Source organism: Streptopelia decaocto, assembly GCF_964273445.1.
Source record: "Streptopelia decaocto genome assembly, chromosome: 12".
NCBI classification, from domain to species: Eukaryota; Metazoa; Chordata; class Aves; order Columbiformes; family Columbidae; genus Streptopelia; species Streptopelia decaocto.
Window position 1 is genome coordinate 17590973 of NC_138667.1, and position 27916 is coordinate 17618888.

A 27916-nucleotide genomic window follows, 5' to 3' on the forward strand; every position below is an offset into this window, starting at 1 on the left:
CTGGTTTGCTTATGCAGAGCTTCAAGTGTGGTTAAGCGTTGCTTTGGGGCCACATAGTAGGAAATCAGGGAAAACAAACCCAACCAACCAACAACAACAAAAAAACCCCAAACAAACCCCAGATACAACATCAGAGAAATGCTCAGGTCTTTAGGAGACAGATCAACATTTGACTGCTGTGAACACGAGTGTTACCAGGTCAACATGTAAAAAACTAAGAATCAGGAAAAAAAACAGGACGGGGTTTTGGTTTAACTTCAGTCACCTGTGGCATAAATGGAAGCGTCTCAATTGGTCACACAAACTTGTGAGCTCAAGCAAATTCCGATGGAGAGAAATGACAGTTTGTCACTTCCTAGGGCAGGTAACTAAAATTGATCAGCTGAATTATGTTCACCAGGTTCCTTTTTCACTATTATTTGAGTAGCCTACCATGACCACTGGAAATGCTGACATGCATGTTGTAGACAGAGGCAAAACCACACAGAGTCATGACTTCTCTGTTCTTAGTCAATGCTGTAACCTTTGCCCTGTGCTGGGAAAGACAAACAGTGTCACCGTGCATAGAAACACATTTATTCTAAGTCTGGACACTGTAGCCATCCAGCCTAAGAAAAACTAGGTACAAGAATGCACCTAGTGATGTGGAAGCTTAAATGAAGATGAGACCTGTGGTATGATTTTAGCAGACTCAGACATTCTCAGTAGATACACTAAGTCAGAAAGAGCTGGCAGGCATTCAGCTGCCACATGTGCAGCCACTCTGTGTGATCAATGACCAATTTCATTGCAGATGGATTGTGCTGCCAGCTGCAATATAAGCAGCAATACTGATAAGCAGCAAGATTGGATTGGAGATTGTGACCTTGTGTTGTATTCACAGAACTATTTAATGGCTACTGGGCAATTGCAGGCTCTTGAGAAGAAACCTGCTACCTGTGAGACACTATTGCTTGAAATTCATTGTAGCAGGTAGAGGAAGCCTTGCACGTGGTTGCAGTGTTGCATGACCTTATTCAGAAGAATCATAGAATTGTTGTTGGAAGAGATCCTCGGGATCATTGAGTCCAACCATAACCTAATTCTAGCACTAAACCATGACCGTAAGAACCTCATCTATGTGCCTTTTAAACCCCTCCAGGGACGGTGACTCCAGCACTGCCCTGGGCAGCCTGTTCCCTGCTTCGCAACCCTCTCCATGGAGAACTTTTTCCTAATATCCAATCTGAACCTTCCCTGGCACAACTTGAGGCCATTTCTTCTTGTCCTATCACTTGCTACTTGGGAAAAGGGACCAACACCCTCCATGCTACAGCCTCCTTTCAGGTAGCTGTAGACAGCAAGAAGGTCTCCCCTCAGCCTCCTGTTCTCCAGGCTGAACAGCCCCAGTTCCCTCAACCCCTTCTCATAAGACTTGCCCTCCACACCCCTCAGCAGCTCCGTTGCCCCTCTCTGAACTCACTCCAGCACCTCAAGGTCTTTTGTATAGCAAGGGACCCAAAACTGAACACAGTATTCAGGGTGGGGCCTCACCAGCACCAAGTACAGTGGCACAATCACTTCTCTAGTCCTGCTGGCCACATTATTCCTGATACAAGCCAGGATGCTGGTGGCCTCTTTGGCCTCCTGAGCACACTGCTGCTGTTCTGTCCTTACATGGGCTGAGCAGTCATCTGACATGTACCTGCTCCTGTTGAAGAACTAAAACACTGGGATTGTGGTGAGGGTTGTTCAGAGACTCCTAATTATGTCTTTATTTTAAAATTTTATCTTTAGCTCATTTGTGGAATGTGGATTTCCCAGTCTAGTTGATGCCTTCACATAATGATACACAGTGCCTGGAAGACCAAACTGTTTTTTTTCCAAACATTCCAATAGTCATTGATACTAACGCCTGGGATTTGGGTAATATTATGGATCCTGGCAAAAGTGGACAAGATAGCACTGAACTGGTTGTACATGTACTTTTGGGGTACAAGCTGGGAACTGGAGAAAATAGTAACTAAATATTTGCTCTACCATTTTGGCTTCACAGCAGTAACCTTTCCTTTGAGCTGTGCAGAACATTATACTTGAGAAGTTACTTGAAAACGAATTAGTACCAGCCCTATGTAGAAAGCTCAGTAGTCAAACATCCAAAGATCACTGGATGTTAAAAAAATTAACTTGTTTGGTTGGGGTTTTTGTTTGTTTGTTTGCTCGTTTGCTTTCTACATCATCAGAGTTATGATTCTTTTTTTGTTTTTCCTGCTTTTGCTCCCTACCCACCCACCCAGGCTTTTCCTAAAGCCATCGAGATTATGGGTTTGATTTTGTTAAATTCTGAGATTATATAGTTCTGGAGCAGCATTTGAGCCTTTGAAAAGTCAGCAGCCATTGCGTAGTATGCAGAAAATGAGAGAACTGGCTATTATGCACTTTGGAGTAATTACTAGGAAAAAGTGGAGCTGTATTAACTCCATGGTATTAAATTTTGTGAACATATAAATACAGTATTTTACCACAATTTCAGCATGCTAGTCAAGCCAATGTTCAACATATTGTGCTGTTGCTGAACTGTGAATTTTTAGATGTTCTTGATCTTGACTTTGGGAAGCACAACCACCGACTTCATATGTTGGGTTAATAGTTAAGGTCAGCTCAGATGCTGAGAGTGTTGCTCTGGAAACTGGTGAAGCAGTATTCCCGTAGAGCAGAGCTCGCCTTCTGCTCTGCCACATACAAAAATTGTGGCCTTCTGGGCTATATACAAATTCCTTCTCCTTCTCAGAGGAACTGAGGAGACAAGAGAGGATTATTTGTGTTTTGAATGGCCTTTATTCACTCCAAAAAGAGGCAACTGTTGCAGTTTTTTTTTTTCGTGGAGAACGTGTGGTCTGAGACTGCAATTCTGATAGTAACTGTGAAAAATATATAACATGGATTAAGGTAAGAAGAATATTTGGTTGCTGAGATAAATTTAGTGTTTGTGAAAGAAGGCAAATAGTTGCACCTGGCAGTGAGGTCTCCTGTTTGCTGCAGAGGTGCTGGGTGGGAATTTCTGCCTCCTTTGCAGGCCTGCTTGTGTTTCATCTTTGACCTGGAACAATCAGGGCTAGTAGCCCCTGGCTACTTCTTATTTATGGGTTAATAATTCTCTTATTTCTCTGCTGAGGTTGACAGTAAGGGAAAAAATATTGTAATTGTTATTTGTGGTGTAAAGGTTTGCCCCTTCCACCACTTGACAGAGACCCATCACTTCATTACACACAGGCTGGAAGGTGCAAGTTGTAGCAGGTGCTGGACTCTGGAGGTGACAGCTTCCAAATCATACCGATCACTAAAGTTTTTGAGATACAGCCTAGCAAACATTCAGCTGGGTTTTCAGAATAATTTGGGTGTACCTTTATGCTGAGACAACAGTTCGAATGTACAAACAGAGTTTCCAGATGAGAATGTCACTGCCTAATCGGGAGAAACATATTCAGGTCAAGTGCCAGATACAGTTATGCAGAATAACAGCATTGGTCCACACAGCCTTTAGGGGAGCAGCAGAATACTGGAATACTGAAAAAGAACCCAGAGAACAGAGCACAGCTTTGAAAGAAGCCATCGGAAGACATTTTTCTCTCTTGCAGACCATGATTATTGATTACCCAGTTCTGTGATTCTCGGACACAAGCTCTTCATTGACTGGAGTTAGATTTACGAAGGCAGTTGCTTTCTCTGCAGCTGTAGCACATTCATGGTGTGTTCTGTTTGTCACAGATGCCTGGGGAAGGGAGAGCACCTGTTATTAAATGCATGATGGTGTAGAGAATAGGATGGATAAATAGACCATGAAATTGTGTTGGGTCAGTCCTATGCTGCCAATCCAGAACACTCAAAACTCAATCCTCAAGTATTTTTTTTCTAAAACAATTTGTTCCTTTTATTTGCTTTCTGATGCATTACCAGGCAAAAGTAACTTTCCCTCCCCTGCCCCCGTGAAACCTGGGATTCTCATACAATCACAAAATTGATGTTTAAGTAAAGTGACAAATATTCTGAGAGCTGGCAGGATGAGTGGGCATGACATGATCCCACAGAGCAAAGACTAGAGACACAGAAATCCCACATGGCTAGAAAAAGCTACACGAGAAAATTCAGGCTGCAGTTTATATTCTTTCATTATTTAACTGTGATTAAAATACAACCACCACAAGAGAAGAAGTTTGATTCCATTCTGTATGTGTTAGACTGTGGCAGTGCCACCTGCTCAGCATTTTTCTTTCTTAATGTAGGTTTTGTACTGATCCCAAAGCAGAATTATCCAGGGGAGCAGCAGAAAATGTGCAGATACGGCTTGTGAGAGTTGAGGATTAGGAGGCGGGAAATGGGTGATTCCCTTTGGCTTCTGAAAACAAGCACTAAAACAAAGCTGGAGGCAGGAGTGGGAAGGATATTTGGAAGCAATAGGAACTGATTCCTAAGTTATTTATAGACGGGAAACATAGTGGGTTTTGCCTTAAGAAATCTCTACAGCTTTGGGTGCAGTTGCAGACATAGTTGTTCAAACAGCTGAATCTGGGTCCCAGTGTGGCCTTGAATCAATGAGTTTATCTTCAGTGAGGGCGAAATCATCCCACCTGGCACCATTTAATATACTTTGGTGAATGACTGAAGCCTTGAAGAGAGCAGCAGAGCAATTAATAGATTATTTTCAGTATTTGTAAACTGTTATTTTGTTGGCTTCCCCTCTCATCTTTTATGTGTATGTGTGTCTTTTTGTGTGTGTGTGTCTTTACTGCTAAAAGAGTCTTTATCTGCCAAAGGGAAAGCTCTGGCCCCTGCAAAAAAAGAAAGAAAAACAAACAAAAAAGGGGTGCAGCCATCATAATATATTTCTGCTATATATTTGTTGTCTCTCCAGGTATTGCCCCTTCCTGAAGGCTGACACATCAGCTCTAAGCAACTGGCAGATTTGCTCATCCACAGAGATACAAATCTATTTGCCTGTTCACTGAGTTGTTTCACTAGAGATGCAAATTGGATAATTGCTGATGCAAAAATTGTCAATAGCTGCTTGTCGAAGATCTGCATGCATGATTATACTGTTTTTACAGGAAGAGCTATTAAATATTAGAGCTAGTTTCAATAAATACGCACACATTTTTGAATGGAAAACGCAGAATTCTGTGCCTCTCTGGTGAGCAGAATGAACCAGATCAAACACTATTTTAAAGCATCCTTTTGCTGTCTTTTCTCCTCGGTACACAGTATATGTGCTTTGATCGTGCTTCTGGTCTCTAAGCCGCTGCAGAAATTCCAGCCGCTGAGCAGCTGCGTGTATGCTTGAATGAAGTGGCTGCTATTCCATGTGTCAGCAGGAAGAGATAAAAATAGAGCTTTTTTCTCCTTGTTGTCACAAACTATGTTTCTGCTCCTGACCCCAAGCCATTTCTTCTTCAAGTCTGGTGTAAAGGGAATATGTTTCAGTTAGGCTCAGTGCTGCAGTTATGGATCATAGGGAGGCTGGAGCAGTGTAGGAGTTGCAGCCATTTACACCCAGTGCTTAGTGGGACAAGGCACATCAAGATTAATGCATGACTGCTCTTGCTGCTGTCCAGGCATCTGGCCTTTCGCTGTAGAAGTTGCCTTCTTTGTTTTGCCCTTGCCGGTGAGGGAATGTATTGAAATAGTTGACCAAAAAATCTCCCTTTATGAAGTGGGAAGTGAAGCTCTTTTGGCTTTGTGCTCCCCTGCTGACACGTGCTGGTCTCACACCTTTACAATCAAGAGTTGCAGCTGCTGCCAACTCATACACCAAATGCACTCAGCTGAGGGATCTGCAAAGCTGGTTTGCCCAGCCCCTGGTATGCCCAAGTGGGAGAAGAGTGTTCCCTGGAATAGCAGGAATATGCATTTATCATCATATGGTCTGTGTGAGCTGCACCACCCATCACGACTCGGTGGACTTGAGCCGTCTGCGGGGATTAAAATGGACCAGGACGGGCAGAAAGTAGACTTTACCAAAAATGTATCTATTAAATGGAAGCTCCAACTGAGAGGAGATTGTGCAAAGCAGGAGCAATACCAAGATAACTAAAGGAAGAATCTCCAAGGTGAAAGTAAAACAAAAGCAAATTATGATCCTTGGTCATCAGGGCAAGTTCTTAATTAGCAAAGGGACCTATTCTGGGGTAAAGAGAGTCCAGATAAATACAGTAGAACCAAAACAAACCAAAAAACCCATACATGATTAATGAGATTTTTTGCCATTATATTAGCCAACACATGTATGAATCTCAAAGCTAGAGGGAAAGGCAGTAATGGATATTTAAAAGAAGCTGGCCACCTCCTCAACAATCACATACATTCAAAACAAATGAACCAATTGTATATTAGCATGTATGTATACACACACAATTAAAACGGGAAAACAAATGTTTAAAGTTTAATTCAGTGTTAAAGCATTTGTTGAAGTATTCTACATGTTGATCTCACCAGATGGTAATTTAAAATTCCTTTTGAAGTGAAGGATTCAAGAAGCAACAACATCACCTTTTAGCCTTTATAATCACTAAGAGCTTTTAAATATCTCTATTCTTTGACAGCTTGTCCTAGTTACCTGGGCATACGACACATTTCCTGGAAGGAAAATAACTATGCTATCAATCCAGATACAGTTTGTCCTTGATTTTCTTCCTGCCTTTTCATTTAAAGGTATCACAGCTGTAAGAAATGTGAATTTTCTGAAATTTAATCAGGACAGTATTTTTTTTTCGTAAGTCAACCTCCATTAAGCAATAATGTAGAAATGAAGTTAATTTTCGTTACCTTGCTGTCAGACATCCATTTTATATCCATTACACTTGATGTGTAATAATTCATTTCCCAGACTTGATCTTCCTGTTCATTTCAAGCCAGTTCTTCCATTTTTAATATTTCTTCCAGAGAAGTGAAATGTCAGGCATATTATATGAATAACTTTCTGATATGTTACTACAGCTGGTTGAGCAATGCCTTTCTAGAAAGAGAATTCATTAGCAAATGAGCAGTTCCTGAGTATAATGTAAAGCATCATTTTACGTGGAAGGACAAGCCTGAGCCATTTCTCCAATTGTTCCATTGAGAGAACAGTTCTTGGCTTAAAGCATGATTTGGGCTATTAAACTAAAATCAAAATAATTGAAATATAAAGTAGGTAATTTACTAACTCTTAAACTGGGCTTATGAGGGTGCTGTTCTGAAAAGGTTACAGTGATCAAAAATTAAGAGAGATAGCTCTACTCACTTTTTGCATAAGTGTTGAGCCTCCAAGACTTAATACTTACCATCTGATGAATATTTAAGAAAGTATAGTCCTAGAGACAAGGCACAAAAGGCATCTGCAACTTGGTTAAAATGGCTGTTGCGATCTGGCGCCATCCATTTCAAGCAACTGCCAATTTGGATGTCACCTTTACTTTGATAACCATACCTTCATGTTCCATAATTGTGTGTTATCTCCACCTCAAGTAATCTCTTTGTTAAATTTATTTTGTTTCCACATTATATGGCCTTTACAGCACACCACCTAGCAGTTTGTGATTTCAGTTTATGTGACCAAGTAGAGTAAAGCACTGAACAAGTTATGAGGTTCAGAGATACATTTAAATCGGCTTTTTAACAGCCAGCCAGAGCAGAACTGCATGCAGATCTATTAAATTCAGTAGAATTACACAGTGTCCTGGTTGACACACAGATACAGATCTGTTGAAGACCTCATGCGACTTTTCACCTTATGGTTCAAGCAGGTACTGGCCTCTCAATTAAGAGAGGGTGACTTTAGCTGCAGGGATGGACAAACAGGTAGAAGACCTGGAGCTGTGGTACAGTAGGTCCAGACTTCCAGTCTGGTTCATCTCTTCAGTACCAAAATAATCTATTTGAAAGGGTAAAGACCCAGATGACTATAAATGGTCATAATATCTGGATTTATCTACAACTTAAGAAGTCCTCCAAGTGTGGACCTCTCAACCGCTTGAAAGAGCAGAGCTATTTCTGCAGTAGGAGAATGGATGTGGGGGGTCTTCACAAGGTCACCTCCATTTTCTCCTTGAAGAATGTTTAAAGGATTCTGAAAAATAGAGAAATGGTGTAGCGTGCTTATCCGGGGGGCTTATCATATTGTATTAGCCGTTACTCATCACATTTAATTAAGATTCCTTTTTAGCCGATGTGAAATATTACTAGCTCCATTCATCCCATATCGGTAAAAAGGAATATTAATGGGATGTGATCCTAACAGGAGATGATAGGAAGCTGCTAATGTGACATACATATTGTGGAAGGGAAAGAGGGCTATGACTGCCGGAGTCTGTTTTGAGGCCTGCCATGTCTTCAGTTTTACAGCCCCTTCCTGTGAAAGGTATTAAAGTAAAACACCTTTTCCAGGGCAGGTTGCTGGCTAACAGGCATATCAGTCAGAATCAAAATAGACATCGGTTAGTATTTAGTTAATTGGCCATTGGAGGAGAAGTCTGCGGAGGTTCAGTGCTAAACTAGTCAGAGATGGTCAGCTAAAGGATTTTGTAGGTCTGAATTAATTGTATATACCTGTATGGTACGGTTTACTTTCAAAATGAAGAAATCCCTTGAGGATAATGAAACCAAACTAAACAAAACAGTTTCTTCCCCTTTATGGTCCAGAAAGAGAAAAGGCCAGTTTCAGCTTTCATCCATAAAATACCAGTAAAATGATCCCTTTATTTGTGATCAGAGACAGAGGGATCCAGGGAACAGGTTCCAGCTCTGAGGTTCAGAGCATGGAGCCACTTTCAACCTCTGAGAGACAAGGCTCCGCGTTTCCCACTCTCCAAAGCTTTGTGTGTTTTTTGAAAGGAAGATCCAAGCAGAAAGCTTCACACTGTACTCATCTGACCTGGAATTACAGTGGTTTGAGCTGCTGGGCTGGGAGCCATATACAAGAGGAATGGGTGAAGCCTGTAAACTAGGCATAGACAAGAAAGAAAGAAAGAAAACCCTTTTAAGACCATTTTGTAGGTGTCTGTGATCCATCTGTGCTCCCGTTCTAAATGAAGCTCACACATTCATTCATGTTTAAAATAGACACCTCTAAAAGCACTGAAATAAATGTGTCCCATTTTCTTTCACTACCACTTCAAGCATCCAGTTGGTTGGTTAAAATTAGGTTCTGCTTTGAAAGGCTAAAATTGATGCTTCAAGTTTCCATAGTTACTGTCTTTCTATTAATTGTGCTCAGATAAAAAGTGGGGTTTCTCTTTTGCCTACCAGCCCTGGGTTTTGACAGCTGAGCTGGGCTCTTTCCTCTTCATGCACCAGTAGCAATATGGACTGTGCTAAGGTAAATTAACCTGCAGAAGGTTTTCACAGCTGTAGAGGCTGGTACTTGGTAAACAGTTTTGTTCAGGATAAGCAGAAGGGACTGAATTAAACTGAATTCTCTTAGGAGTGTTCACTCTCCAAGATGGATATAAATAAAAATAAGCTAGTCCTGTCCAGGAGATCCAGCGCCACGAGAACATGTAATCCTGCCTTCTGTCTTCCCTTCAGGTAACCTGACATTTTCCTTCTTTGGGGAATCAATCCCAGCCGGTCATGGAGATGGTGATGGGGCCGAAGGTGGCTGTAGTGGTTGTAGACAGGAATCCAAGTTTGAGGTTCTTAGGGACATGGATTACTGCTAGATTTAGGTTATGGTTGGAGTCGATGAGGGTCTCTTCCAGCCAAAATGATTCTATGATTCTAAGCTGCTGATCCTGCGATCACCCCACAGAGACAGAGTGGCCTCCAGTGGCAGGAGGTGACAGGAACTGTCCCAGTTCCACAGCTCATCCAGCAGAGAGAAGGGGAGGGGGAGCTGCCCGGCTGCAGAACACAGGCTGCAGCAGCAGCCAGCAAATGCTCCCTCCTTTTCACCTTCCCAGCAGGATTTATGATGGTCTGTGAGCCTGTTGTCTCTCACACAAAAGTGCTTCTATGTAAGAATTGAATTATTTTTGATTTAAATTGGACGGAGCACAGTAACCAGATTGGCTTTCCACAATACAGACTAAGCAGTGCACAGATCTGTTCATGTCCTCCTGGCATTCCAAGCTTTGTCTTCTGCAATGACTGTTGCTCTCTTGGCAATATTTCATATCTTTATATAACAGAGGCAGCACCCACAGGCAGCACCAATCACCTGAAAGCAGTTAGAATGCCCCCTCCCTCCTGGTCACATCCAGAGGGGGATTTGAGCCGCAAATCAGATATCCCAGTTTCTAAAGATTTGTCTCAAAGTCTATTTTACATTTTTGGGCTGTGTCACCCAGCAATCCTAAAATCAGGCCCCAGCAGGGGACTGCAGAGCTGTTTCTGCTCCCAGTGGTTCAGTTTGGGGCATTTAAGGAGGCTCCATAGCACCTGGTTTGATATAAAGGCAGAAAAAAGCCTTTTCCTTGGTGAAAGTGGGATGGGTGGCAGTGAGGCCAGGCCACCACAGGTCCTCAGGGGACCATTGTCCTCAACCACTGCCCAGGCCACCTCTCCCTTCCCAGGTACTGAGGGGCACAGCAGCCCCCCAACACCATATTTCCTGCACTATTCACTGCCCTTTCCCTTACTGTTTGAATTGAAATAAAGGCAGAACAGCTGATGCTCTATCTGCGCAGACTGTGTATACAAACCATTTATAAGATGAAAATTGTCTGGTGTGGTTTTGTTTGTTTGTTCTTAAAGGGCTGTTTTCAACTTTAAGTTCTTAAAAATGGTCACTGTGGGCCTGAAGACATGGTGAAATGCCCACATAAAAATCCATCTACCATAGATTGCAGGAGTAGTCTCTCCCTAACACCTCTTCATGCAACACAAACATTCATACGCTGCATCCCCCAGAGTCCAGCATCCCATTAGAGCTGGGAAGATGATATGGAGCATCACGGATGTGTGTGCATGCTGTGTCAGTGATGCAGCAGGTTAGTCCTCAGTTTGGTGAGCAAAAGGTTAAAGCTTGTGCTGAGCAAGTACTTACAGGTGTTTCCCAAGACAAATTCTACCCGTGGGAGCAGGACTAGGTAGAGCACTAGAAGTATGTTACCTGAGAAGGTTGATGCTTTTGTGGGAGGAAAAGGCTCTTTTAGTGAAAAGGCCGTGAGAGGAGCTTGGGGCTGCAGGCACTGGGCTCTGTTTGCTCCTGCAGCAGCTGTGAGAAGCCATTTAGCCTGTGCTGCGTTGTGCCCACAGCAGCCTGCGGTAGCAAGCAAATCAAATTTTGCTTTCCCGTATCTCAGAATATGCTGGCAGAGCTATTTGGTAGCTGAGGCAATTGCTCCCATACACAACTATCTAAGATTGTTTTCTTATAACGAGACAGATAATCTCTATTTAAATTGAATTTCAATGTCAGCACGGGCAGTAACCTGAGACTGAGCTGGAAGTGACCTCTGTGCCCACCCCCTGCTTTGTATCTGGATGTTGGAGCAGTGGGGGGTTACAGATCTCCCACAACATATGTGCTATAATTACCCTGTTTAATGTTACTGGCTTTAAATCCAAGCAATGGATTAAAGCTACAGGCTTCTTGGTGCGGAGAAGTTTTCATTTTCTTCATTCCTCCTGTATCTGAGTCATTAGTGCAGAACAGGCCAAACAGATGGAAGGACGGAGTGTGAGACTTCTTTGTTTTTTCTTTAAGATTCCAAATTGACAGCACTTAGAGGTGGTTGGGGTTGTTTGGCAGACTGATAGTTAAAATGGCTCAGCTTTGTTCTGCCTGAATAATTTGTCTGTCTTTCAGTTCAGAATCTGTCACTTTATCACGCTGATGATGGATTTTTATTTGCTTTCTTTGTTGTGGGTTTGGTGGTTTTGTGATTTAAAAAAAAAAAGATTAAATGGACATTTTAATCCCAAAAAGGCTTAGGGATGATCAGTGAAGCCAGAATGTCCGCAGAGATCTTCCAAATGACACAGAGAGGGTTTTTCAGTGCACGCTCTTTGCATTTGATGTGCTCTTTCAGAATCAGTGCGGAATGTCAGACAGTGAATATTCATTAAGTCTGCCAGAGGCAGAAGCTGCAGTCAGTACAGCATCAGTGGAGGAAGCAGGGAAGAGAGAAATCAGGTTAATGACTAGCTTTCTCTGCAATTTGCTTCCTGCTTATTGCCTGATCTTAGTTTTAAATAAATTCATTTAATTAATGTGTTTTGCTCCTCTGACCTGTGGACAGAAGGGTCTGTGATTAATGATGGGGTATTTCTAGTCTCACGGTGGCTTTAGTCGGCATGTTCTGGTGCCTAGAAAAAAAAGAGAAATACACTGAAAAATATTGCCTTTAAACTTAATGATAATAGATGGTTTGATTGAAAGCTTTTATCCAAATGATCTCCTGAGTCCATGAGCCACCACATTTTTAAGGACAGGGACAAAGTGGGGAGGGTGGAACAGAGTGAACGCAAGCTGCTGTCTTGGCTGAGCATGTCACACAGTCAAAAATGTCTCTGCAGGGAGACAGAGCTGAGCAGAAATGCTTTCCTCTTCTCCCCCTTGAGCAGGAGCACATCTGTTCTAACACTGGTTAGCCTTCTTCTGACAAAGGTTCTTTAAGAAAGCAGTGGAGGGATAGGAGGTAGAGACGATGTACATGACACTCAGAATATATGGCCAGCTTGCGTTATGGGAAGTGAGCACCACCTGTTCCTAGTAAACACCAGATTGGAGCTGTGGGGCTATCCAGGGACAGGGAAAAAGCACGTGGCCTCCCCAAAAGAGAGAAGAAAGTCAGTGAGATAGAAACTGCAGTCTTAGCTCACAGCTGATGGGGTATCGATTTGTGGACTGAGTGATGACATGTTGTGTGGAGAAGGCATTTTGCCCCAAATTTAGAAGACATCTCAATTTCAGACTGTTTGTACCCATCACTCAGCATTGCGACTTTGTTCCACTTACATATCAGCTCGGACGGTTTTACAAGCTGATGAAAGCCAAGCCTTCAGTTGAGTGAATTCACAAATGCCGCACCTGAAAAGACAGCACTGTAAATCTCAGTGACAGAGCTGTACTTGGGAGTTTTGCAGCAGAGTATCACTCAAGACCTAAACTGTTCTTGTGTTGTTGCTGTCATAACTAAAATGTGACCTTTTAAGGAGTAGAAATGGTGCAACCTTAACAATACAGTTGAGTTTTCTCAGGGATTTCTGAACAAAGGATCCCCATGCTTGCCTAAATAAAAATCCCATTAAGAGCTGAGAAAGCGGCTTCATCTTGCAAATAGTTGCACAGGATTTTCATGACTGTCACCATTAAAAAGATTAATTTCCAACATTTTTTTGTTTTTAAATACACTGGCATGGTCATTAGTACAACATCCCCCAAGCCATGATGCTGCTTAGCTCGCTCCTGGGAGTGGAATTCAGCTCCTTTTGCACTAGCCACCCAAAAGTTAGCTCTGTCTAGTTTAAATTGGCCGCCTGGGCTTTATCTGTAGTTAAAGAAACAAAGGTAACACAGCTCCAGGAGAGAGAGGAACAAAGAGCATTCAGTGCATCTAAAAACAGGTGTTTAAGCTGAGTGGGTTGAACTGCCTTCTGAGGATGCCTGTCTCTCTACAGACTGTGGCAAGAACTGAATTAAAACAGTTTAGATTGGATGCCTACTTTTTTGGTGGCTGAATTTAGAGAAAGGATACCCTGCTCTTTGGATGACATCTCAGAAAAAAATAATGTAGGTGCCTACAGCTACTACAAGCTACATTTTAAGGACCCTGTTTCTTGCAGCCTGGGCCTGGGCTCCCTGCACAGAACATGGGGAGAGTTGGGGATTTCCAAGAAACCTGTGTGCTGAGATCATAGAATCATAGAATGTTCTCAGTTGGAAGCAACCCACAAGGAACATCGAGTCCAACTCCTGTCCCTGTATATGACAGCCCCACAGTCCACACCGTGTGTCTGAGGACATTGTCCAGTCTATTCTTGAACACTGTCAGGTTGGGGCCGTGACACCTCCCTGGGGAGCCTGTTCAGTGTCCAGCACCTCTAGGTGAAGAACCTTTTCCTCATGTCCAACTGACCCTCCCTGGCACATCTTCTGCCGTTCCCTGGGTTCTGTCACTGTCACAGAGAAGAGCTCAGCCCTGCCCCTCCTGCTCCTGCTGAGGAACCTGCAGCCCCATGAGCTCTGCCCTCAGTCTGCTCTGCTTCAGCTGAACAAACACAGGGACTTCAGCTGCTCCTTATACGGCTTCAAACCCTTCACCAACTTTGTGGCCTCTTCTGGACACTCTCCAGTAGCTTTATCTCCTTTTCTCCTGTGTCCCCAGCCCTGCACACAGTGAATGCTCCAGGTGGGGCTGCCGCAGAGCAGAGTAGGACAGTCCCCTCCCTGCCTGGCTGCCAATGTTGTGCTGGATGCACCCAGGACATGGGTCCCTCTTGGCTCCAAGGATGCTGTTGGTTCAGGTTCAACTTGCTGTCAAGCAGAACCCCCAGATGCCTCTCCAAAGAGCTGCCTTCCAGCATCTCATTCCCCTGTATGTACAGCCAGGGTTGCCATGTCCCGAAGATCAGGACAGCCTGGAGCACACAAGCAAACAGCTCTGTGCTCAGTGAGGTGCCACAGCTCACCTCAACCTACTCCCTTCCTGGGATCTTGGATCCTGTGACATCTACATGACACTTTCTATGTGATGATGTGTAGGAAAGCGGGTGCTTTCAGAGCAATTAGGACTTGGCTGTATCAGTGCCTATTGACTGAGATTTGTATGTTTTTCAAGTCCTGTGAGAGGTAGAGGGCTACAGCATCTGACCTGAAAGTGTCTCTGGAATAGAAAAAAGTAGGCAGGCACCATACCCTACTGCTTCAAGCTGTCAGAAAGGTGATTTTAGGATGTGGGGGGGTTTTATATGTAAATCTGCCTGTGCCTTTCAGACAACAGGCACTGGATAGAAAAAGAATTTTGAAAGACAACCTGGAAGTCGTTTCCTCCCAGCTAAAATACATGATCTACTCGACTGCAGAGTCTCTGTTGCTCGAGGTTCCATTTAAAGTCTACTGAGACACTTGTATTTTGGTGAGAGCACGAGGAAATGGAAGGGGTGAGAAGTTCATCTCCCATTTTAGCAGGCAGGCACACAGGCGAAGGAGCATCAGGACCTGCAGGTGCAGCCTACATTTTGGGTTCTGCTGCATGCATGCGTTTTAAAAATAAATCATTTGCTCATTGAACATAAAGGTTTCCGTATTCCTTGAGAATAAAGTGAAGGGGCAGTCTCCAAAGTAATCCTTTGAGTTACACCAGGAAATGGCCAGACTCTGCTCTTTTATGTGCAAACTCTGGCAAAAACCCCCTGGGTAGCTGTAGGAAGAAGTGTAATGTTTTAAATTAAGTGTCATAAATATAGCTGGCGGATTTGCTTTATTTAGGTTTTCCTCTAAGTTAAATAAACAACTTTAAAGCGTTCATTAAAACCCAGAAAATATGCAAGAGAAGTACAACTAATCCTGTTAAATGTAAAATAGCATCTCACTGGAAAGTTTTTGTTGTTCAATTCCCACTAATAAGAACAGAAGAGATGTTTAAGGAAGCTTTGGAAACTAGGTGGTGGCATTTATCCTTGATCTGAAATGCCTAAACATACAACATTGTTAGTACAGCTGAACTGTGACCTTCCAGTCTGCCAATACGGATAAGCACACAGGTTATCAGGTAAATGACGCAGAAGGGACATTTCCTGAGGAGCCTGTGGAAGCCCCACTGGTAGGAAATAATGGTTATTAACTCATTACATTCTGTCTGTCTTTGTCTTTTTGTATGTGAGCTCTCCACACAGCTGTAAGGATAATTAGTTTCCTTTGGCTTAGTGAGTATTAAGGAGTATTAAAATGCTTATGACAACAAGCATATTCAGGGATGGCAGAAAAGCACACAGAAATGCAAGCAAACCCCCTTAGTCTTTAGGTTGACAGAATCCCGATTCCAGGATAGATGTGATGGGGTGGTTGTGTTTGGATACATTAGGTCAGATGGCTTTCTGATAAACGTTACTGACTTCATCTGGTGAGTGGATTTGTCCAGGCAGAACCAGATTAAAGGGTCAGTATCCTGTTCTGAATTAGATTTCAGTAATGCAGACGTGTACGTGCACCCTGTCAGACTGGCAAGGGTTTTCATGCACGAGATACTGTACCTTAAGGATACCCTCTATTCTTGCACGTTACTCTGTTTGTGTGGTAAAACTGATAATATAAAGTCACTATCATCGTCTCATGTCCTGTCTTCAGCCTAATATGCTCATGTCAAAATGGCACAACCACACACCACGTTGTTCCAGCTGTGTTGTGGTGACACTGCAATCCATAGAATGTTGTAACCCTACACTCCAAAGTACTTTCTGACTATTCAGTGCTACAGGGCTCTCCCCAGCCAGAGCAAGGATGCTTCAAAACTGATTTGAGGTCACCTTCAGCTGTTTTATTCCTGCCAGGAACAGGAAAAGAGCATTGGGTCTGGGCCAATGTTGTTTGGAATGAATGTTGCATGGGCTTGTTGGGATGGAGAAAGAATTTATTTGTCAAACTAGGATTAATTTATTATCTGCAATATGAAAGCTCACATTTTTGTATTGCCAGAGAAAGACAATTGATTAATAATTTGGAAAAAGGCCAAGGCACATAACATTCACCTTTGTAATTTATCATCTCAAAGAAACAGAAGCAATATAAAAGGTACCTGACCAAAATATTAAGCAGAAATGAAAGCTGGTTCATATGAATGCATTTAGTATGAAATGGCTTGCTAGAACACTGCTGTTACCAACAACAAGCATGTCAAAAATCTGCAGTTGCTAGTTAAGACCATAGGAAATTCACAGGAAAGCTACAACTGATAAAATAGAAAAACTTCCACATTAATAATAACTTCCAAAAAGATATTTGAGACTAGGGAGGTTAAGGTCACTAAAACAACTTTAGCAGTTCCTGGAAAGAACATGAACTTAAGTCAAATCTTCTTCATCATTAAATACAGTCTTAGGGAAAAAAGAATTGTACAGGCTCTTCTAATTCTTGATTAAACATCACATTGTAAAAGCAGTTATATCAGCTCCTTTGCAAAGATTCCATGTGCCAAACCTATTACACAGGTGGTCTCAGAGGCAGTTCTGATGTGTCACTTACACATATTTCTTTGGCACTGTAACATGGACTGTGTAGGTACGGAAAAGCTGAAAAAGGATTGTGCTTTCCAGCAGTGTTTATTTTGCTGCCAGCCAAGAGAAAGATTGTCAAGCAGCAGAATGTGTTCTTTAGCTTTTGAACCAGGACAGCCTTATGTCTGCACACATGCATTTTATTTCATAAAATACAAAATTGTATGAACAACATTACAGAAGATGGAGAGTCATAAGATAAGTCCAGGAGATGCTGTTCATTTCCTGAAACGGCTGCTAAGGCAAATGCAGCGTTCTTCATGACTGCTACAGGGGTACCGAGCAGTCAATAGCTGAGGTTTAATGAAGAGTATCTTCTGGTCTGGTGAAACGTTGGAGATCTCCCTCTAGACCGTCTGCGTTGTTTTCTCTTCCTGTGCTCTTTCACCAGCAGGAGACTTAGGACTTCTCTGTTTCTCGTCCTCCTTTGTGTGCCCTTACCTCCTCTTCCAAGGGATATGGAGACCCTCTCAGCTGGTTTTTCAACCATTCCTTATAGCAATGCAGATCCCACCTCCTTTTTTACCCTTAACATCTTCACCTACTCAACTGGACAGCTCTGGTGCAGAACAGACGATGCTGAGACTCAATCAGATCAGTGGTATTGGCATTTTTGTGTGGCATTGCAAGAATTTGTATGTGACTGAGTTACAAGCATGACAGCTCCTATGTTTGCAATACTGCACTTCTAGAGTATAGATAAGAATGTTTTCATCAGATTTGAGAGCTTTAGCATCAATGCATAAGCATTGAGCTTTCCCCTGATCACAATCCTTTAAACACTTAGGCTCAGTGCTGCAGTGTGGATCATAGGCAGACTATGAAGCAGTGTAGGGATCGCAGCCGTTTACACCCAGTGCTTAGTGGGCCCTTGTCTGGGCCACATATGTAAGCAGTTCAAACTGATTAACTCAATCTTTTCAAAATCATGGAAATAAAATGAAAACTTGCTTCATACTCCAAGCCTAAAGCTGGGGTCAGAACTTCACTTTATGTTTGCCTGTAGAAAATATTGTGTTCTACCATTCTATCATGTCAGTTCAAAGAACCAAGAATTAGTCACCTATCCGGTGTTTTTCAGCCTTTCTGTTGTGATATTGCAATAAGAAAAAAAAAAGAAACATAATAGTGAGGACTTTCCTGGTTTGAGAACTCACCGCAATTTTGTTTATTGCTGAACCATTCTTGACAACTTACCACAAATTTGGCACCAGCCCTTTCCAATTTTCTGTTTTGCTTCTAAGTTCATAGTTTAGAAAAACTTTACAAGTCTCTTAGGAGAGTCACCCCATTTCCTGGCATAAGGGAACATTTTGTTAGACCCTTGCCTTGGAGATCACTGTAACTATTTCTGAGACCAGATTCTGTACTGTTTGAAGGAGTCCTGTGGTATCTCTACCCAGGCAATTCAGTTCACTCCTGGTTTTGCTCTAGGGCCGTGTCTGCCGATTAGCCATGTTGCATATATATGTACATACATACATACATACGCACTAGTTGGCTCTCAGGTTCCTCTCTGGGATGCACCAACTCATTCTCTCCATGAGGAATCCTGGACACAGCTGACAGGATGGTTTTACTTGGCTATCAAGCATGGACGTGCATACTGCCAAGGCTGACTCCCCCTGCCCTGGACACTCCTCTAACCCCTTCCCAAAAGACTTGACACCCTCAAACATACCCTTGTGCCACGCAATGCACATGCTTGTGTTTCATGCTATAAAACACAGCCATCTCTTATTCTGTGCAATTAAAATTCACAGGAAACATAGAGAACAACTGTATTTCAACATGTACAGCATGGGATCCAGAACACCTCATGCCCAGCAGTATGTGGCATGAGTCGGTGTGTACAGACATTGAGCAACCTGGACAAGAACCAGTTGTTAACACCCAGATGAGCAGCCAGACAACCAAGGGTTGATGTAGAGCCAGGCTAAAGCCATAGTTTTCAGATAGGAAGCTGATACTCAGTGAGTGCTTGTGTTTAATGATGCTTTAAGCTTTTCTTGGTGTTTTGACTTTTGCAGAACCTGAGGCGGGAGAGGTGTCCCCCCCAGTGGGAGCTGGTGTGAACAGCAACAGCTGGACCTTTAAATTTGGACCGGGCAATTCCAAACAAGGTGGTCCTGGTGAGTTGCCAGACAAATTCATTATCCCAGGATCTCCTGCAATCATCTCCATCCGGCAGGAGCCACCAAACAGCCACATTGACAAAAGTGACTTCATAACCTTTGGCAAGAAGGAAGAGACCAAGAAAAAGAAGAAAAAGAAGAAGGGAAACAAGACTCAGGAGAAAAAAGAAAAGGGCAACAGCACCACTGAGAACAGTGACCAGTGAGGGGTTTATACTGAAAGAACCCATTTAGCCAGTTTTTGTAATAATGGCAGATTTCTCCTATGTAGCAACTCCCAACTTCTTCCTACTATTAACAATTTTCCTGTATGTACAGACTTGAGAAAATCAGCAGGAAATTCACAGTGTCTGTCTAAATTGCTTAACAGGTTTTGTCTTAAAAGCTTTATTAAGTCTGGTGTTAACTCTTTTTCTCCACTCTGGCTTGTTTTCAGAATCTAAAAAGCAGACACAAGTTTCCTTTCTCCTACGCCGAAAAGGAGAATCTTCACAGTACAGCCAGTGAGAGGTTGGACTCTGCACTGTGGTTCCTGTGCTCCTGTCTTGATGACACTTACAGGACAGGTTTAAAAGTTTTAATGTTGTGCACCCTCTATCTGATTGGAAATATTTGTGTGCAGATGTCAGCTAGGCGATGTGAGCTCAGATTATAAAATGCAAGAAGAGCTGGTAAATATGCACTAGAGGAAACACCTGATGAACACAAACGTTCAAAGATGTTCAGGCTGGGGAGAAAATGTCTGAGAGGAGGTGACCAGACTTCATATCTTGAGAAGTCGCTGTGTGGAAATACTGAGTCCTATACATGACGTATTGTACACACTCCTGCAAATAAAACCTCGCATTTACAGCTCTTTAAGATACCATAATTTTTATCCTTTACCAAGCAAGCCATTGGGAAAACTGTCCCCTCAAGCCCTGCATTTCCCTGGCACGGCCAGCCCGCTGAGTGTATGAAGCGCTGGGCTGACATCCCAGGAATGTAACTGACTGTGATGCTCTGTGTCCCTGTTTCCACTCTAACATTATTTTGCACATTATGTCTCTGAAAAGGTCAGAGTTTTTCCACGACACTTATGCAAAAGAGAGAAAAAAGAAATGTTAACTATGCTATTTGTTATTTGAGATATTTATTTATAAAGAAATATAGCTGTAAATGTTAAAGAAATATGATGCCCTTTAACCCAAACAGAAGTCAATCTAGAGCCATTATAAATTACAATTGCTGCTATTAAAGTGCTTTAGAAAAATTGCCTGAAACATCTGTATTATATCGGCCACTTGCCAATAACAGCTTTATTCTGTCGGGTGACTCGGGGGCTGCCTCTTGCATGTATTAATAAATACAAGAATATCCTCTTTTTTTTGTTGTTTTTTTTTGCATTAATCTGCACTTTGAATACACCTTTGCAAACAAACTGTCCTAATATGAACAAGCAGAAGCAAACTCCTCACACAAATGGATGGATTAACCTGCTAGCTCTGTGCAGTACCTTGGTGTTACCTCCCACACAACCTTCTCTGATTTTAGTTTTACTTTTTTCTATGAGATTATGAATTTCCCACCCTACTAACACGCATTATGTAAAATTCAAGTACTGTATGTATGCTGTATGCTCTTATAAGAATCCTGAAATATTTATTCTGTGCTTGTGTATGTGAATGTCAATGCAACTATTATTATTAGAGTGGACTTTAAGCTTTACCGTTGAATGTAAATTCATTATTTCTTTTTTTGTACACTTGTGAAAAAGTGGAGTAGTGTTAATTTTTTAAGCCACTGTTGATTATCAGTTTTTGTGTATGAAACACAAGTAAAATATCTTTCTTAAATCAAGTCATGCATGCATGTTGGGATTTATTCGTAAGAAACTGTGAAGCTAAAGCTCTGTGAATTCCTAAACCTGAGGGTATCAATGGAGTGTAGAATGCGGTTGAGGATGTTGATAAAAAACCAATACATGTATTTTTAAATAGAATATAGCTGATGAGGGAATTCCAAGGAGTTTTCTACATTATTGTACATTCACAGAATAAAGCTCAAGTGTCGTATTAATTGGAACTGTGTAAGAAACTACATAGCTCTGAAATTTCTAACAGGCGCTTTAATCTAGGATCAAAGAACAACTGGATTTCTTGAGACATGTCCTGGATGTTTTAAGTTTCCAAACTGCTGACAGTTCGGAATGGGAAAATTCCTATTCATTTTAAAGAACCTGCAGCAAGTCTTAAAACATCACAGAAGGTAAAGCTCTAATAAAAGAATTCAGATCTGGAAGCATGAACCTCCAATGGCCTCATGTGGTCTATTAAGAGTTTTCTTTTGCTACCAGCCTTGTTTTACCAGCAATGAAAAAGCTGCTGCTTGAGGAAGAGAATCCTTGATTCAACTGTGAAATTTGGGGAGGGAGCTGTTCTTTTATGCAAGCATGCTATGCAAGTACATTTAGACTTATTCTTTTTATTTGGTGTCTAATCAAACAGTTCCCAAAATGTTCATAGACTGAAGTTACAGTGGTAACTCAAACACAAAGGATACTGGTGTTTTGTACTTGTCATAAAGCAGTTCTCTTCAATGCCTCTGGCAAAAATCCAGCACAAAGATTTAATCCTTACAGGAATTCTTAACATTTGATTATTTTTAGATTTTAATTGAATATTTAATTTCTTTTGAGTGCTTGCATTTTCCTCTATACAGGCCCATCCAATTCATTCATTTTTCATCAGTGGTCATACACAGCTGCTTTTCCAAGGCTTGCTTCTATCAGAATGAACCAAGAGCTGCAGTTTGTCTCTGATTTGCCTGTTTTAACACAAAATTACATTTGCCAATACCAGCTTTGATGCAGTTGAATACTACAAGATGACTGTATGCTTACATGACTTGATAGACAAAAGCAGAATACCTGAAGATACACGTTCCACAATGGAGATCTGATAAAACAGAGAAATAACTCTCAGAAGAGAGGAGATGCCCTTGCTGGAATTGTTTAGAAAGAGACTGGGTTGCATATACATGGCACAGTTCCACTGTGTTCTCAGAGGACTGAATCAGGCACCTCACCACCAGATTTAAAAAAACAATCCATATTTGAACCCTCTAGAACAACTGGAATGTAGAAAAGTCGTGAGTGAAATTTGGCTATTTCAAAGCCCGTATACAAATTATACCATTGATATCCTTGATTTTGGATGTCCAGGAGGAGGCAAAACCCTTGGCATGGAGTATTTGGGGAAGGGGGCTGGGGGAGGGTGGGGGACAGAATTTGCACATTCTGCACAGTTTTGGATCATCACTGTTTGACTACCACACAACAATGGGAACTGAGAATCAGATCAACAAGGATCAAGAAACTAAAGTTACCTTTATGCTCTTGCTGACAATCAGCAAGACAAAATACCCTGCAGAATTTAACAAGGAATTACTGTTTTGAGGCGTTTTACCACTTGAACAATTTATTTCTCTCAGAATCACATATTTTCTGCGAGCATATGGTCTTAGGAAGTCTGATTTCTATGCATACAAGTGACCAAAACTATTGGGCTTTCATGACAATTAAGCCTGAGTTATGTTGTGTATTAATTACATCCTGTCATTAAAAAGTTATTTTACTTCAGGCTTCTAAGACTTAATCTCGTTCAGTTTCTTTCTGCTCAGTATTTGGGTCATTGCACATCACAGGAGGTAGATCCAATTAAAGTTTTCCAATGATATTACATAAGAGGAAGAACATAGAAGCCAAAATACATTTCCCAAATTTCATATATGAAAATCCATTATGGAACTAATTGCAGCCAGCTTTGCTATCTTTTAGGATCACCTTTCATTTCCCCTTCTTTTTCACTCACTTGATGTGCCTCAAGAACCACTTCCATTTTTGGACAAAGCTGTTACACTGTTAATTGACTTTCTCCCCAGGAGAAATATGAGCTACCTTTATAGAACAGTGCTTATTAGTATATGATACAGTGACTACAGTTTCTATAGGATACATAGTTCATGCTGGCTGCTCAAAAACTTAGACCTGCACATCCTGGGGTTCAACAGTCTCAAGGTTCCAATAAATAGCAGGAAACTTCATTTTATTAGCTCCCTAAGCTGTATGTAACACATTTAGGTACAAAATAAGTCCATGTTTCTTCTTGCTTCATGCCACCAAACACTTCAGTTAGAGCTTTCTGTGTTTCTAAAATCACCTGTTCTCAAACCATAATTACATTCTTAAAACATAAAGTCAATTACTGCCTTTCTTTTACACAATTGGCCTCATTTTAATCCAGGTTATAGTCAAGTTTGTGTCAACAACTGGGTAAAATAAACCTTGCACAATCTTCCTTCTTTATCCTATTCTCCCCTAGCAGCAGTTTTGGGGATCTCACTAAGACAAGTATTAAGAAAGGAGCTGAGCCATTATGCTCATTTGAGTCCTAAAGAGTAAGTTCCTCAGTTTTGCTGTTATTTAATTGTTTGGCTGTTCCTTGACACAGCCACTTTTTAAAGACAATGCCAAGAGCCCCACGTTCTCTTAAGGCCCATGTAAATATGCAGAAGCATCACTTTGACCAAAAGTTTGGCATTGGTAAGTGTGCACTGAAGTCCTTTGGTTTCTGCCTTTCCACATCTCTGGAGGAGAAATGACTGAACAGCTGAACAACACATTGATATAATGACACATAGTTTAATCTGCATGAATGTAGGCCCTAGAAAGTATAGGGCTTACTGAGGACTTCAAGCAATATAATAATAAATTGTGTATATGAAGGGCCTGATACGGTGGCTGCTATATATTAAGCCTTACATAATGCTCACACACGCTGGTTTTGCACAGTACTCACACAATTGGATATACTAAGAGTGCATAGAATAGCTGTAAAGAAATAAATGCTTTATCACATTTTAGTGACCTTGTGTGGCTTAAACCAGCATGCTAGAAAATCAATATTGCTAGCATATAAATTAATTTTCCATTAGCTTTTGGTATGGGGATGCTGTATTCTCTACTCTCAAGAGGTCTTTCTCCCCTCTGTGGCCTCTATTTCTCACTAGACAATCCAGTGATATCCCTCTGCATTTGCAGATTGGGTTGTGTAAATATATATGCAAGTATTTACATAAATATGTATAAAAATCTGGCACCTGATTGTGTTACTGTACAGAATACTGCAACACCTACTGTCAGAGGTAATACTACTGAGGTAAAGCCCATGATGCAAATATATCTGATTTCTCAAGGCGATGCTGTTATGGTGACATAATGCACCTACTTCTGGAATAGGTAGTGTTCAGGTGCCATTGGCTGGCTTAGAGAACCAATGACAGGAATGCTTCAGCATGAAGCACCGCAGAATTGCATCTGCCACACATTGTGAAGAGTGTATCTATCTTACACTGCACTGTGGAGCCCCTTTCATACTCCAGGATTGCCTCTGTACAACCTCTCTGACACATATTTTAACATCAAAAGATGACAGAGGTGTAGTGATGTAAACATCTCTGAGAAGCCACACAGCTTGACAAATACTAAAAAATGTTTCCTTGCCAGTGGTGCCCACAGCTATGCAACTGTTGTCTGAATAAAGACAGCAAGTAATTAATCTACATTTAAGAACCGATGTCTGGAGCGTATTACAAAACAGATATCTTGAAAACCAGATTTCAAAACCAGAACCCTGAAAAAAAGATTAAGAGGTATTAAGCTGGTCTTCATACCAAATAGAGCAGCCACAAATCTGTTGTCACACCCTCCAACCACTTAACTCACTTGTCCCACAATATGAGCACCATTGGTGGGGGGGGAGTGGGACATGAGAGAGAAAGCCCATGTTAACCAACATGCCATTACAGGAGAAGTAATATCTACATTTCCTACCAAATGAGAGACCCTGCAGGGCTGCCCCATGGACTTAGGAGATACTGTTGCATCAGTGCTGGGGCATTACACCTGATTGCAGGCTTCAGCACTGCGATGGGATAACATTAGAGCTGGCGCTGGCAGCTCTGTTCCAGCTCCTCTGATGATATTTTATGGAAGGTTCAAGCCTCTTGGCACCCTTGAGCAGCACTGAGAATCAGAAAGTCCTTGGCCATTAATTACAAGAATGGCGCCACAGAAGAAGCCTGACAGGACATAATAATTATTACAGCACATCAATCACAGCCACCCTAGACTTTTAATCCTGCAATAGTATTCCTGTTAGATAAATCCTTCAGCTTTTCTAGGACTCAAATTCCACCCAGTGCAGCCTCAGTGGGAAAAATGTGTGTAATTCTGAGGAAAACTAGACTGAAAAGGTCTATAGATGTAATCCTATCTCCTAACTAAACCCCCATTGTATCATAGCCCTCCTCTAGGAAGACATGAATCACTGTCTACCCTGAAGAACTTCCTTCCATTGGTGTTTGAAGAACCTTACCTGTGAAACAGTGCGCTAAGCAATTACAAGTCAGATCAATTCTGTACGCTAGGGTTTATGGCTTTTCAGACATTGCCACCCCCCCCACCAGATTATGTGCACTGTCAAAGCCATTACTGACTGCTCTCTACCTTCCTCTTCATCACCTGGGGTGAAAACAACCTTAGGCTCAGTGAGGACTCCAGACATCATGTCCTTTGGCTCAGGCCTGGCTTAGAGCAGCTAGGCCAACCTGGCCCTGCCCAGGTGCTGTAAACCCCAGCTGTGGGCAGCTTCAGTTGGCACCAGGGCTGTGTGGTGACAGCTTGGAGGGGCTTATTTTTGCTGAATTTGCTCTCACGCCCCTACCTCTCGAGTATGGAAATTACCTGGGGTGCAGGCTTTACCACATGGTAGGTAAAGAACAAGCCTGACACCATGAAATTCTGCTTGTCTTCTTAGATGCCTAAAAGGGCATACAACGCTTAGGTACTGACATTTGAGAAAGTGATAGACAAAGGTCCTTATGGGTCTTTACCCAATAAAGAGGAGCTGCCTAACCCTCAGTATGTGTAAATTGTGTTAGATCAGCTACCTGTAGACTCAGAGAGTTCTTTGTAGGACTGAGCTTAAGCTGCCACCAAACATCACCAAATCTACCTTGGTCTTCCCAAAGCCACATGTAACAATCTCTTATTAATCTACTTCAGTGCAGTTGCAATATAAGTGCAATCCTGAAGATAAGCTGCGTCTTACCCTGCAGGGTGACTGCACTGAGAACTGACAGACGTAAGTACCTCCCTCTGTTCTCAGGGAGTAAATGGCACAAAAAGGAGAAACCAGATTTATTTTACCCTCATGTTCCCTTCACACCCACAAAGGGAGGTCTCAGTTGCCCACATGCCCACATAGTCAGGTTCTGTCCGGCAGTACAAGGAGACATTTATTAGCCAGAAAGTAGTGGGAGTGTTATGTGGGTGAATTTTTCCACAACGTTAGAAGACAACAAGAGATTCAAAGTGTGACAGGTCAACCCAGGGCACTAAATGCACTTATATTGAGTCAGAGGGAGGGGCTATTCCCCCTCTGGATCTTGCTAATGGCCCCCTGGGTCAAGCAAGCTTTCACAAATGGACAACCCGTATCATCTGCAAAGCTGTCAAATATGCTGTTTGGCTGATGGCAGGAACTGCTGACCTGTGAGTTATATTGTTCCAGTTGTTTGTACCTAAGAAAAAATTAAAATTCCTATCAAGTGTCTTTGCTTAGGCCTTATTGTCCTTCATCCTGTGAACCTGCCAAGCCAAGTTATGCGGGTGCTGCCCTTCATGAATATGCACACAGGCAAAGCAACCTGGAAGTAATGGGATATTGCAGTGTTGTAATGCCAAAGCCATCAAAACCCGATCAATGTTGATGGTGCAGTTAGTTCTGCAGTGATTGACTTACAAAGTGAAACCCCTACAGCAAGTGAGTTTTGTGGTGAAGCGCTCACTGCCCCAGTGCCCACCAGAATTGTGCAGCTTTATAAAATAATAAATAGGTCACAAGGAAAATGTGGGTGTAAGCATGTGCAGTCCAAATGGTGCACTGTGCAACAAATGCAAGACAGTTGCACGCTCCACAGGGTACACTCTGGAAAAATTTTGTTATGCTGTCTTGTCCCTCCCCAACACAGAGATACATACTAAAACCTCTTAACCCCAGAGGCTCTTGTCCATGCTCCCTGACCTCAATCTGCAAGGTCACGTGTATGCTCCACCATATATATCTATATTGTTGACTGTAGGTACCAATGGGCTTTGGGCTGCTGGTACCTGCTCTGTGTAAAAGCACAAGGCTGGCTACAAAATCTATACATGATGTCAGTCAATGGTGGGACCACGATGGCAAATGAGACAGATGCCCTGATGCTCACCCAGCCCTATGGCAAAGAGTGATTTGCTTGAGCCCATCCTGAAAGCTCCCAAAGTCTCTTCATGTCTGTGCAGCTGGATGAGGTCAGGGCTGTCGTTCTTCTCCTAAATCAGGTCAAACACAACTCCTATGTCCTCTTAAAAATGCATGGGGGAGATTACACCTTTCTGTATTTTCTCTGCACTGTCAAAACAAATCAAATAATTCCGTGGTGAAAATCATGCACTCGCTCCTCCTGCTCTAGTCCAGCTCCCCTAGGCTCCTCCAAAAACTTGGTTTAAAATGCAGAATTGCATAGAT

The 27916-nt window shown here is 42.1% G+C and overlaps 1 protein-coding gene across 3 annotated transcripts in view; it reads left to right on the forward strand.

The window, feature by feature from the left end:
- LOC309445052 (protocadherin alpha-C2-like) overlaps positions 1–21143 on the forward strand; it is a gene marked incomplete at its 5' end in the record, with an annotated part of 97485 nt that extends 76342 nt beyond the window's left edge. For 2 of the 3 annotated variants that reach the window (XM_082063495.1, XM_082063494.1), the window contains one exon: positions 19200–21143. In XM_082063495.1, the coding sequence (XP_081919621.1) occupies positions 19200–19510 (311 nt within the window). In that variant the 3' untranslated portion in view covers positions 19511–21143. The remainder of the gene's footprint in view (positions 1–19199) is intronic. The other variant, XM_082063496.1, reaches the window with a different exon arrangement.
- Between the last annotated feature and the right edge of the window lie 6773 nt (positions 21144–27916).